General features: G+C 35.5%; 1 protein-coding gene across 2 annotated transcripts in view; it reads right to left on the bottom strand.

Annotated features, from left to right (window-relative positions):
- Positions 1 to 889: 889 nt before the first annotated feature.
- Positions 890 to 14,982, bottom strand: part of LOC127879776 (protein fem-1 homolog C-like) — a 78,261-nt gene continuing 64,168 nt past the window's right edge. For both annotated transcript variants that reach the window (XM_052426830.1, XM_052426831.1), the window contains exons 3-4: positions 6,262 to 6,439; positions 890 to 3,984 (exon numbers count right to left, since the gene is read on the bottom strand). In XM_052426830.1, the coding sequence (XP_052282790.1) occupies positions 2,246 to 3,984; positions 6,262 to 6,439 (1,917 nt within the window). In that variant the 3' untranslated portion in view covers positions 890 to 2,245. The remainder of the gene's footprint in view (positions 3,985 to 6,261; positions 6,440 to 14,982) is intronic.

Raw genomic sequence — 14,982 nt, 5'->3', positions numbered from 1 at the left:
TGCATCCCTGCAAGGGCTTCAAGAGGTACCAGATCTGCATCCCTGCGAGGGCTTTAAGAGATCTCGGATCTGCAACCCTGCGAGGAAATATTTTGTTTTCATTTTTTTCATGGTATGACAATTAATTAAGGCTATTCAAAACATAAGTAAATTTTTTTAATGACATGTAAATAAAAACACATGAAGATCTGAAAAATTTCCTTTAAATTTAACCATGCATAATTTTTACATTATATTTAAAATGCAGGGGGAAGTGGTTTGAGCTGTTATAAGTTATGAAAACACAAATTAGAAACATCCTATTTGCCTAAACACAACAGGAACAAGTTGATCATGAGGGGTTTACAAAATTCAATTCTAAATATTTTTTTTAAAATTATATTTAAACAAAATTAAATTATAAAGAATAACGTGCTCTTTAACAAATCTAAACCTTTTTTGGCAAATATGTCTTTGCCCAAAGGCAAAATTTAATGAGGCATCTAAGTGAACATTTAATTGAGCAGTTACAGGTGTTACATGTGAACAGCTAAGTAGTAACTACTAAAACATTGAAAAATGAAAGGACGTGAACATGGAGAGCAAACACTAAAGGAATTGTTTGAAATTTACTCTTGTTTTCAAAAACAATCTTTTAAATACAGGGTGTCTAGTTTTAATAGAATTTTATTACAATACTAACTGTTTGTTACACAACTTTTTGAATGTCATTCAATATAGACCAGATCTATGTTATGAAGAGCAGCTGCTTCAGTAAATCATATACTAATTTAAATACTGGATTCTTAGTATAGTCTGTAAGTTAGAAGTAGACAATAATGTCTTTTAAATCCATTTAAACCGATTTATATTAATTACTAGGTTAATTACACACAACAAAACACACAAGTAGATATGATCAACATTTATTTCAGTGTAAATAAATTTACAACCAAAACAAAATGCTTAAAAAACTTAATTATCATTAAAATAAATAAAAACCAGCATTCAAAACACATATAAGTCCCCAGGAAAGTCATGTCCTTATTGATTAATAGGCTTATTTGAATAAGTCCAACAGGAGATCAATTTAAAGTTCAAAATGAGTGTTGGATTGAAAGTATCCAAAGTCTGTTGTAGAACGTATTTATCTCGGATTTAAAGTGTCATTTTGGTTTAATCAAGAATGTGGACGCTCTGAATTAGTCTTGGTCCCAAGGTATCTCCATGACAAAATGAGGTTAGGAAAAGTGGGAGTGGGGATGGTGTCTAAACACATCATTAATGCAGGAATAAAAACTGTTTAAGAAGAACAACTAATGTAAGATGAAACAATTCATGTTGGGTTAACCTCATACAGAGAGACAGACACTGACGGACAGGGTATGATTTAATTTTCAGGATACTCCTGTTTTCATCAAAGTAATTAAATTAAAAGATACATGTCTGGCCTGATATCTGTGGATGCTGACCTTAGTTCCCCATAGAAATATTGTTGGGGAAAAAGGTCGGCAATTACGATTTCTGAGTTAACCTTTTACCACTTAGATATGTATTTTCACGTATTTGTAGTCCCTTAGAATATTATAAAAATTTAAGACTAAATGTAGATTCAATTTTTGAAACCTTAAATACAAATGAGCAGCAAACAGCATAAAACATGAACAGACTGCAAGGCTGTTCTGGTCTTATGCTGTTTGCACATAGCCATTTTCACTTTGCTTCTGAGTGGGAAAGGGTTAAGAAAAGTTTGAGGGGGAATGCTATGGATTACTAGTATATGAATTAATTATTCTGAGGGGATGATGCCTTACAAAGGCTTTATAAAGCTATGTATTGTAATATTACATATATAGCATAGGAAGTTGATGGGTATGGTTAAAATTGCACTCTACAGGGAGTAAAATATGCCATATTATTTATTTTACTTTACCAAATAGACATACTGTAATATTAACAAAATCCCATTCGCATGTGTAGATATTATTGGGAAAAAAAACAGGTCATATTCCCACTAGCTGGCTTTAAATATGACAAGTTCCCAGCCAATTTCACAATATATCACTGACAGTCATCTAGTAAGGGTGAACAACAGATTAACATGATTCATTTATGACAAATGTTGTAAATAAATAAAAGAAACTTAGCACTTCACAATATATTAAATAAGTTATCACGATAACAAGAAATCTTTTAAATAAAATCCTTTTCATTTAAATGTATTGAAATCAGTTGTAATTTATGACGGAAAAAACGCAAACTAATATCAGTTACAATGCATTCCATGGCATTGAACAAAAGGAATCAAAGACACAGGAACTTCACTTTTGAATGGGATTTTTTCTTTTATTATCACACGAGCGGCCAAACATTTTAGCGACGAATACTGTAAAGGACTGTAACTGAAAAAAACAGAATGTTTTAAAAACTTCTCTGCAGTGTCTCCCACATTATTCATTATGTCCACATGGGTCCCTATAGCAAGTAAATATTCAATGACTTTTTTCTCCTCCTCCTCAGGAGGCCCGCTGTGCATATACATCGTGTGCGCCGTTTTCAGCAATGCCGTATTCCCACACTGACATTGCGCATTCACGTTCGCCCCACACCGCACAAGAAGTTGAACGACCTCAAGGGTAGGAAACTGAGAGTAATATTCGTCAGCGGTCAATGACGTCTTGGAGTCCACCGCCAGGTGGAGTAGTGAGAGTCCCTTGGTACACCTCAGATCTGTGCTCACCAGCCTGTGAATGCAGGACATGTAGGCATGCGTCTGGTCGCGCGAGCACTCCAGTTTAGTCAGCAGGTGAATCATGTGCAGGTACAGCTGCATGAGGAGATGAAACTCGGACAACGTCTGCGAAGCCTTGTCTTCTGCTTGGGTATTCAACTTGGAGGCCTGTTCATAGAGCAAACATTCCCCGTCATTGCTCAAACATTCTTTGGCTGATATGATCTGACCTGTAAGGATTTGTAGAACTTCGAGGGCATCATCAAAAAAGATTTTGGCCTCGATTTCACCATTGTTTTCATGTTCCATCTGAACCTCCCAGAAGAATTTCACTAGAGCCTGCACTGTGAACAGGCAGTCCAGATTGAGAGGCTCGTTCTGTTGATAACGAATAATGTAAGCATACTTCCAGAGGTCTACACAACGCTGGAACTTGTTTGAGTCGGCATACACGGCCCCTCGGTACATGAGTCCAAATACTGAATCCTTATGGTGTTGCCCTAGTATTCTCTCTCGTATCAGAAGACTCTGCATGTATATCTCATCAGGGTCAGTCAGTTCCAAAAGCTCCTCCTCATTTTCAGGTTCTTTAGCATTCAAGTAGACTTTTTTAGTTTCTTTTGGTAAAACTTTCAAAATCGGTTGATTTTTATTCTTGTACCTCCATTTCATAGCTTGGCGCCACAGCTTCAAGCCAGACACAATGTCATTACGTTCATCTATATGACACGTACCAAGAAGCTCATAAGCCTGTATTTTAGCCTCCAGAGAAAGTCCAGCCATTTCAACAATGACATCTACGATCTCAACATTTCCTCGGGTTGCAGCCGTTTGCAGAGCATCATCATCAAAATCGTTCCTTATCATGTAATCAGCTTTATTGCTTAACAGAACTTTCACCGACTCCAGCATTCCTTCACGTATTGCATAGTGCAAGGCAGTGTTCTTAGAACTATCAACAGCGTTCACAGCGGCACCTTTGCTTATGAGGAACGTACACAGTTGTGCGCTTTGAACGGAGTTAATCAAACACGTTCCACCATTTTTGTTCGGCTTTAGTATATCAGCGCCATTTTCAACCAAGAACTTGATCACATGAATGTTTGTCATGAAGCAGGCTGATCGTACCGGTGTGGAGTCCGTGTCAGAGGTCTCGTTGACGTTGGCACCGTGACGCACGAGCGTCTGAACGACGTCCAGTTTGTTGGCCACCGCTGCACACCAGAGCGGGGAAACAAGGTGGCGGGAATTGTCCTCATGAACTTCATACACACCTGAAAGCAAGCATGCAACTGATATTATCAACAGTAAAGTGTCAAGCAAAAACAAACGTTTTAAGGTCAATAATTGATTTATTGCATATTGTTTTAATTTTAGCAACAACTTTTAATAATAAATATAAATCATTTATACATATAAATAAACACATGCCCTCTACTAGTAAATATTAAAGTCAGGGTTCGACATTAACTTTTTTTACAGCAAGACCATCGGACCATCTCCTCTTAAAATGTACTAGCCTGAATCTGCATGTCTACTAGACTATAAATGACATAGCAAATAAACACAATTGGATCATGTTACTGTTTAATCAGGATTTATCAGTAAATAATCAGTGAACATCAGACAGTTATTTTGATGCATAGAGTAAAACAATAAAATAAAACTATTTTTTTGCTATTCTTTGTCAAATTCAAGCCATGGGAACTGACTCAATTTTCCATAGGATACATTTAAATTTGACGTTTTCGTTTTTCTTCATATTTACGTTTCCAGTCAATTTTACCGTCAAAATCTTCTTTATTAACTGATTTGTCGGACAAAAATCCGAACTTGAACAAAGCCATTATTTAAATTACATTATCTTGTCTGCTACGCAAAAATGTTTATATTGACGATACAGATTTTTTTTATAGAAGTCGTATAAACATGCTGTAAAGTTTTAAGACACTGCAGAAAATCATTAATATTCATGACAACTTGATCAATGGAAACAAGCAATTCCTGCGGGAAGCTCTCCTTAGCGTCTAAAAATAGCGATGAATCATGTGAATGCTCTGCATTTATTTATATACGGTAGTTTCGTTCTGATGTAAATAACGGATATGAGAGTAATTTTACACATGAAGGAAAGAATTTTCACAGCAGTTATTTACAGTTATATGAATCAGTATAGATTTTGTTTATGTATGACCAGTCGGACAAGCTAGCCCGCTGTTTTACCAGCCCGACCACCGATCTTACTAGACAATGTCTGTCAAACGTGCCTTAATGTCGAACCCTGAAAGTTGGGCTTTATTCTTTTCATGTCAAAAAGTACATTTTTGAATGCAAAAGGCAAGAAGTTATCCCAATTTTTCAAGGATTTAAGGCTGCCCTAAGATTTGCTCTAAATATTTATGCAAAAACAAGTGATTTAAATTAAAAAAACAAAAACAGTTATTAGACTATTATGTAATTTCATAATTGCGTTAAAATAACTGCTGTTTTTAACACATCAAGCCATTGAAACAGGGAAACAAAATTAACTTTCAGTGCGGGAACCGAATTTTAGAGGCCTTTGCAAACAGTTTGGATCCAGATGAGACGCCACAGAACGTGGCTTCTCATCAGGATCCAAACTGTTTGCTATTCTGATAGTATTCTTTGAAAAAAAATCGAAGAAAATGCTAATTTTAGATATTCAGCAGACGACATTTTAACAGACGACAAATTTCCCAGCATGCAAAGGGTTAAAGTTGGGCTTGCTCAGCATCCTGAATTCATGTGGCCTTCACAGTGGTAACTATTTTTATATTATTTTTTGCTATCTGACCTGGTGATCTAGTGTGTTTTTATACAAGTGAACAAGATTCATATTCCATCTATATATTGCCAAAACAAACATTCTGACCTGAGTTAAAAATGTCTCAAAAGAGAGCTAAAAAGGTTTGTGTAAATTTTGACCTGATGTTCTTTACACTTAACCCGGCTAAGTCTGGAAAAGTAAAGATCAACATTATGACTTAGTTTCGTCAAGATAGTCTTTTTTTTAAATAGATTTGTTACAAGGTTTTTCTTGATATTGCCAAGGTTAATATTCTGACCAAATTTCATCAAGATTGAGTCAGAAATGTGCCCTCGAGAGTTGTTATAAGGTTTTTCTAAGATAAGACCTGACAAACTATTTTTTGGACACATGTGACCCAGATTCACAGTCAACCTAAATATTGTGAAGATAAATATACTTATAAAGTTTCATCAAGATTGGATGAAAAATTTTCCCTCCAGAATCGCAATGTTTTAAAAATAATTTCTGCACGATAATAGAAACTGATCACAATAGCTCCCATTGCACACTATTTGCTCAGGTGAGCTTAAAAGTGAAGGAGTACTCCATCAAACATATATCTGTCTATCAACAGACAGATGGACGGACCTAACTGGGAAATTGTATATATTAAAATGAGACAGGCAGGTATGTATGTATGTACAAAAGTAGCACACTCAATTAGACACAAATAGTGTCAATCTCTTTGACCCCAATCCACTTTAAATGAATGCCCATTCACCTTTAATTTCGATGTCAGCACCACACTCCTCGATGAGGTAGTTCACAAAGTGCACCTTGCCTTGCTGACATGCCATGAATAGTGGAGTGTTGCCATTGATCTTATGATTCACAATCTTTTGACGCTGCTCCCGTGTTCGTTTGGAAAGAGTAGCACGCAGCTTGCTCAGCTTTTCTTCCTGAAAAAGGATCATTAACCCTTTGCATGCTGGGAAATTTGTCGTCTGCTAAAATGTTGTCTGCTAAATTTCTAAAATTAGCATTTTGTTCGATTTTTTTTCAAAGAATACTATCAGAATAGCAAACAGTTTGGATCCAGATGAGAGGCCACGTTCTGTGGCGTCTCATCTGGATCCAAACTGTTTGCAAAGGCCTTCACAATTCGGTTCCTGCACTGTAAGGGTTAATTTTGAAAATGAGATCAATTGTGGCTTGTTCTGTGAAAATTGGGCAAAAGGCATGTGCGAAAAGCGTCGTCCCAGATTAGCCTGTGCAGTCCGCACAGGCTAATCAGGGACGACACTTTCCCCTTAAACTAGATTGCGATAAAAAGGGACTTCCTTTAAACAAGGGCTGTTTGTAAAACATGCATGCCCCCCATATGGGCTCTAAGTTGTAGTGACAGCCATTTTGTAAATATGTTTTTTGTCACTGTGACCTTGACCTTTGACCTAGTGACCTGAAAATCAATAGGGGTCATCTGCGAGTCATGATCAATGTACCTATGAAGTTTCATGATCCTAGCCATAAGCTTTCCTGAGTTATCATCAGGAAACCATTTTACTATTTCGGGTCACTGTGACCTTGACCTTTGACCTAGTGACCTGAAAATCAATAGGGGTCATCTGCCAGTCATGATCAATGTACCTATCAAGTGTCATGATCCTAGGCATAAGCGTTCTTGAGTTATCATCCGGAAACCATTTTACTATTTCGGGTCACCGTGACCTTGACCTTTGACCTAGTGACCTGAAAATCAATAGGGGTCATCTGCTAGTCATGATCAATCAACCTATCAAGTTTCATGATCCTAGGCATAAGGGTTCTTGAATTATCATCCGGAAACCATTTTACTATTTCGGGTCACCGTGACCTTGACCTTTGACCTAGTGACCTGAAAATCTATAGGGGTCATCTGCTAGTCATTATCAATCTACCTATGAAGTTTTATGATCCTAGGCATAAGGGTTCTTGAATTATCATCCGGAAACCATTTTACTATTTCAGGTCACAGTGACCTTGACCTTTGACCTAGTGACCTCAAAATCAATAGGGGTCATCTGTGAGTCATGATCAATGTACCTATGAAGATTCATGATCCTAGGCCTAAGCGTTCTTGAGTTATCGTCTGACAACCACCTGGTGGACGGACCGACCGACAGACCGACCAACCGACAGACCGACATGAGCAAAGCAATATACCCCCTCTTCTTCGAAGGGGGGCATAACAAAATTACCATTAAAGCGGAAAGTGTCGTCCCTGATTAGCCTGTGCGGACTGCACAGGCTAATCTGGGACAGATTTTACGCACATGCATTTTGCCTAGTTTTCTCAGAACAAGATCAATTGGATATATTTAAAACAAGGAATGTGTCAGAGATATCAAAATGCCCTGCTCTGTTGCATCCAATCATCAAACAATGTATATAACAAGGCATGACTTTCTGAAGGTTGTTTCAAATGAGTTAAATGGCTGTAGTTTGTATTTAAACAAGCTGTTTAGGTTTTGTAGTTAAAGGGGCCTTTTTCACAGATTTTGGCATGTTTTGAAGTTTGTCATTTAATGCTTTATATTGATAAATGTAAACATTGGATTTAAAAAGCTCTAGTAAAAAATCAAGAATAACATTTAAAAAAGGGAAAAAAAGTAGCCCGCAACAGGGCTTGAACCAATGACCCCTGGAGTCATGGAGTAAAAACCAATTAGACCGCTTGGCCATCCTGCCAAATATATACATGTGTGTATGCAAGACGTATTTATACTTTATATAAGCAATCTTCGTAGTTTCACAAAATTTAACAACAACAACAGAACTCTCTAAATTTGAAATTATTCAATCGCTTCGCGTTGCAACGCTTTAAATTTTTTTAGGTTTTTAAATCGTCAAAAGATGCATATTATGGCTATATTATACCAGGGTAAATTTTCATTATTACTCTTTCCTCACAAATATCATAAATAAAACGAAAATTTGCAAATCTGAAACATTTTTTTTCAATTTTGTCAATTTACCGAAACGTGAAAAGATTTCTTTAATAGATTACCCTGATTTTTACCCAGGGCACGACACTAACGGTGGTCCGTTGACCCAGGATCAGTAAAAAATAGGGAGGACCAGTGAAACTAGAAATTTGGTTGATCCGTTGAACCAGCGAAAAATCCTGGCCAACTTATTGTGAAATACTGATGGAAAGCCGTTTTCATCAATAAAAACAACTTTATATGTTCATAATAAACCGATAATTTCATCATTATGTTATGGGCAGACTCGAGACTGGGATAATATAGCAAAAGACTCGAGACCAGGATAAAAATAGCAACATACTGAAAAACTAAATTTTTCTAGAAGCCCGGAAGACAAAATCCTGTTGTCGGATCAAAAAATCAATTTGCAATCCGCAAATGTCATCTGTAAATGTCTCCGTACTTCGCTGTGATCGATACACAAATTAACATAAAATTCGAAGCGTTTCGGATTGATACTTTGTTTACCGTGCGAATTTACACTGGATGGCGCCAAATAATGTTTAGATATTCCTGGAGAGTAAACATGCGTATCTTCAAGATAACAAGTTATCGCGATGTGTAATTTCTAGGGATGCAAGAGGTTACAAAAATCATTAACCGGTTAACCCTTTCCCGTAACCGGTTATTAACCGGTTAACCGAAACGCCTCAAGTAGTGAAAATGATTTAGAGTACGTAAAAAATTTCATACCGCTCGAACAGCTCTGTAGAAACAAAATTTATTTCAAATTTGAAATCGCTTGCGTTGATAACATGCCAGTTTCGTAATAAAATGTATTGTACAATTTATTTTAATAATTTTGTAAATTTATGCTATATATTTTATTTAGTTTTCCTGCGTACATGCACAGGGGTAAAAAATTTAAAAGCTACACAATGTTCATTTTCACGTGTTAATAACTTATTTTTGGTTGGGCCGCTTATTTTACGTTCGCTTCGTATAGCTCACAAAAATGGTGTGTTCATTCTGTTTTAATTTTTGAAACTCAAATTGGCTTAATAAAGAAACGTTTTTTCCCTTTCTATTCGACGTTAAGTGGGTCATGTGTGTCCAATGAATTCGCATCTCTTCTAATTCGATACTTACATATTTTGTTGTTTGCATTTTAGCGTTTGTAGCCGAAGTAGTATCGTTTGATTTTCATTATACAATTAAAAATGTGGGTAAAATAAAGAACACAAATGCAAATTAAATTAATTTTGCACGATATGTAAGTTGAATGTTTAATATAATCAGTACATTTATTTAATAGCGAAGTAACTAAGTATAATGATCGCAAATACTGATAGTTACGTATGTTTGTTAACGTACCATAGCGCGAAAATTTTAAGCAATTACACAAATACTAAATTCAACGGTTTTATTTTGTATCTATTTTTAATTGATGTTTAATTATTTAATAAGTTAATAATTTGTTTTCTTTAATAACACTCTCATTGGACGGTAATGGTGGAATCATTAGACGTAATATTATCATAATTATATTATTTTTTGATAAACAAAAGGACGTTAACTCGTCAAGATTTCAACTACGGATGCAATTCTTGATAAAAATGTTACTTATAAACACGGTATTTTTGCGAGCAATCAGTGTTGGGTATTGGTAAACAAAACATCAAAATGAGCCGTCTAATAGTTCAACTGTTTTTTTATCGTGAGTTCAATAAACGTGTCAATTACTTCTTCGCTAATAGCTCCCACTCACCGCAGTTCGCTAGTTAAATTTAAGCGAGTAAAAAAAACACAAAAGTGTCAGTTATCAAAACGTACCGCTTATTTGTTATCACAAAAGTATTGATTAATTGTTTTATTACTTTGATTGTTGACACATTATTTATTACCGTCAATCGTGCGGCATGTTGTTCTAACTAGTCGCCAGCGCAAGTTGGCAATATGTCACGCGAAAAAATTAAAATCGTACAAATAATTCCATGAAAAAAAATAATCAAATATTTTTTCCAGGTTAACCTTTTTCCGAAAAATGTAACCGGTTAACTGGTCGTTTCGGTAGGTTAACCGGTTAACCTCTTGCATCCCTAGTAATTTCAATCAAAGGGTGGTTGAACCTCCGCCTAAAAAACCTAAAACTAATGAAGAGAAGCTTGAAGTACAGCGGGAATATGAAAAGGATAAGAGATAGTTTAGTAGATAGCAGTTTTCTTTTTATAAATGCACAGCACATTGTGGATAGTCCGGAAAGTTAAGTTGAAATTTAGGTCAAATAGCATAGAAATCGTAGGACCACTTGAAATCTTGGAGGACCAGTAATTTCTGAAAGCTGGTGGTCCTTTGGGTCAGTAGTTAAAAAAAGTTAGTGTCAAGCCCTGTTACCAGAGTGATATTTTTAACAATATTGGAATAAACCTTGCCCCAAGACTGGTTGAGCCCTTGTCCAGAAAGTTTTGCGCTGATCCAGTGAAAACTGGTTATGAAAGAGGGGAAATCATTGTGAAGCCCTTTTGTGAATTATATAAAGGGAAAAATTATGGGGCCCAACTCTAGAGATTGGTAGCGTATGTTAAACTTTAACAATAACGTCAACCTACAGTGAGTACATGTACATATCTAACACAATGAATGCAGGGTACTTACTATATTGTATTCAACTTCAGTAAAATGCAGTTCATGTAGAAGTAAGTAAACTAACGTTCAGCATTTTATGTTTACACAGCGTTCTAGATAAGCTGAGTATCAACGTAATATATGCATTAGAAATATCAAGATATGCTCATTTTATCATTTCAGTGTGTACATTTAAGCAAGCAAATCTGGACTTACGCAAATGCTGTAAATTCTCTGCATACATCGTAAACAAAAAATATAAACAGCCGAATGTCTTTCGCCAAAAATATGAGACTGGTTATCGTAAAAATTAGAGCGAATTTGTGCGCTGGATTATATAAATGGGTGTCAGACAATTCATCCCCTGGACAATTCACCTCCAGAATTTGATTTCCTTGGACAATTCACCCCCAAAGACAATTCACCCCCAAGACAATTCACCCCCATATTTTTATATGAGATTTTATTGTCATTTGCTTTTGTCATAAAGACATATTCAAAAACAAACTGTGAGCAGATGTTTTGGGGTTATAATTTTGACTTTGCAACACAATTTTGACTTGAAAATAATAACAGTAGTATGTAAATGAAAGATGACATTGCGATTTTTGTCAAATGCAATTCAACCAATGTATTTTTCTATAAACTGTGTTACAACATATAAAATTGAAAGAAATTAAGTATTTTGTATAATATTTGCGCATTTGTTTTAAATAATATTATTAGGTCCGTCTAGCGATCGGGAGTTCGTGGGTTTGCTCTCTACTCGGGGAGCGTTATTATTATCTCCTCCATAGACACCAAGTACTGGTTCATCCCAAGAAACGGACTCGATAATATCCTATAATGCTGGAAGGTTGCTTGGCAGTATACATAGATAGGTTATTATTTTATTATTTAATTTAGTACTTGCCAAATGTTGAAGTCGATTAATTAGTTTCATTGAATTCTTTGAATTTTACATTATCACAATTACTTATTTATTCATGTTAGATAGGATAATTAATGTTATAAAATATAATGGTTAAATTGATAAGAAAACCTTAATTGAAGAAAGGAAATTTAATCTAGTTGGGAGCCTGCCATTAATGGGTATAATAATCAAGCATTCACACCCCTGATAAAGCTTTATCAAAGTGTCAAAACAGATTAATAAAAGTGTCAAAACAGATAAACAAAGACTTCAGTTACACACATTGACAAATAATTGTGTTGGACTGGGCAATTCTAATACCTGGTAATACCTGTATTAATAAATTCCATTTTTGTTCACCTGATATTTTGATTATTATTTTTAATTAACTGCCTGTAAAAATAAGTGTTTCATTAAAAAATATTATTTAAATTCTTATTATCCATTAAGTTGTTGGATTTTCTCTCATTGAAGGATTAGTGATAGAAGTTGTGTTTTGCAATGTTGTGTATTGAAACATATTTAAGTCTGAAAATATCAGTATTCATTTCAAATCCAGTAATTCACACCATTTTCTGTTATAATTTTTTAAATGCTATTTATACACAAGTACTTCATGATTTATTAAATCCACTATAATACCGCTAGTATGGTCCTACTTAAAATGTTTTGAAATGTAATGTATTTTTTACAAAAATTGTACTTAATTCAAGCCCACTTCAATCATACAGTATGTTAACTCATTCCGTACTACAGCCTTATCTACTTCTCTGCTCTAAGCAACCCCTATCAGTAACAGCCTTATCTACCACTATAATCAGTACCCTCATCAGCTCTGAATGCCTGACAGATTATCTGTTTATTGATACCTTTATGGGTGTGAAAAAGGTTGTTTTTAGGTGTTGTTACTTTGTTGACTGATAATGTGACACATATTTTATTATTATATTTCCCATTTAAAAATAAAATTATAGCAATATTATGAAAATTTCGAAATCTTGCTTAACTTATCAAACAAGAGGGCCAAGATGGCTCTAGTTCGCTCACCTGAGAGGAATCGGTTCATTCAATCTTTACCAAACGTCAAACTTGACCTAGATATTGTCCAGACAAACATCCTGGTCAAGTTTCATCATTATTGAACCAAAACTCTGGCATATGGAGTGTTTTTGTTTTTGTAAGATTTGACCTGGTGACCTATATCTTGAGTTGACCCCCCCTTACCAAACATCAAACTTTGCTTACAAAAATAAATATTATGACCAAGATTCATAAAATCTGAAACAAAATTGTGACCTCTAGAGTGTTAACAAGGATTTTGTATAATATAATGAAAATTTGGACAATCTAAGGGCCATAATTATGGCATTAATTATGTGATATATACAAAACCAATCTTTGTACCAAGTTTCATGATGATTGGGCAAAAATTGTGACTTCTAGAGTGTTCACAAGCTTTTTTTACTATATAAATATAAGAAAACTGCCCCCCCGGCTGCCATGTTATTCAACTGACCGGAACCATTTTCGAACTCAACTCTCATATCAAGGAAACAAATGTTCTGACCAAATTTCATGAAAATTGGGCCAAAAATGTGACTTCAAGAGTGTTCACATGTTTTCACTATATACATATAGAGAAAAATGCCCCGCCCACTGGCGGCCATGTTTTTTCACAGATCTGGACCATTTTCAAACTCGTCCGAGATATCAATAAAACCAATTTTTTGACCAACTTTCATGATGATTGGGCAACAATTGTGACTTCTAGAGTGTTTACAAGGGATCTATATAGCCAAAAAAGGAAAACTGCCCCCCCCCCCCCAGCCATGTTATTAAACTGACAGGAACCATTTTCGAACTCAACTCTCATATCAAGGAAACAAATATTCTGACAAAATTTCAGGAAAATTGGGCAAAAAATGTGACTTATAGAGTGTTCACATGTTTTCACTATATACATATAAAGAAAAATGCCCCGCCCACTGGCAGCCATGTTTTTTCACCGATCTGGACCATTTTGGATCTCGTCCGAGATATCAATAAAACCAATGTTTTGACCATCTTTCATGATGATTTGGCAAAAATTGTGACTTCTAGTGTTAATAAGGTTTCTCTATAGCCAAATAAGGAAAACTGCCCCACCCCCCTGGCAGCCATGTTAATCAACTGACCGGAACCATTTTCAAACTTAACTCTCATATCAAGGAAACAAATGTTCTGACCAAATTTCATGAAAATTGGGCAAAAAATGTGACTTCTAGAGTGTTCACATGTTTTCACAATATACATATAGAGAAAAATGCCCTGCCCACTGGCGGCCATGTTTTTTCACCGATCTGGACCATTTTCAAACTCGTCCGAAATATCAATAAAACCAATGTTTTGACCAACTTTCATGATGATTGGGCGAAAATTGTGACTTCTATAGTGTTTACAAGGTTTTTCTATAGCCAAATAAGGAAAACTGCCCCGCCCACTGGCAGGCATGTTTTTCAACGGACAGGAACCACTTTTGAACTCGACCAACATATCATTAAGGCAAACATTTTGACAAAGTTACATAAAGATTGGGCATGAAATGTGACTTCTACAGTGTTTACAAGGTTTTTCTTTTTTTAGTGACCTAGTTTTTTACCCAGCATGACCCAGTTTCGAACTTGATCGAGATTTCATTGGGACAAAGCTTCTGACCAAGTTTCATGAAGATCGGACAAGAAATGTGGCCTCTAGAGTGTTTACGAGCAAATGTTTACAGACGAACGGATGGACGGACATAAGACGGACAAAGACCGGTCACAAAAGCTCAACTGAGCAATCAGGTGAGCTAAAAAAAACACAAAAACACCTTAAGAAACCTACTACTATGAAGGAATACACATAATTAATGGTTTATTGTGTTTAACATGATTAAAGTAACGTGTCTGTACCCCGGCTATATTCTTGTTTTACTTTTAGCAAATTACCCTTCAAGCAAAGCAAAATTTGACCATTTACC

Source organism: Dreissena polymorpha, chromosome 4 (assembly GCF_020536995.1).
Source record: "Dreissena polymorpha isolate Duluth1 chromosome 4, UMN_Dpol_1.0, whole genome shotgun sequence".
NCBI lineage: Eukaryota > Metazoa > Mollusca > Bivalvia > Myida > Dreissenidae > Dreissena > Dreissena polymorpha.
This window is presented reverse-complemented; position numbering and strand designations above follow the sequence as displayed.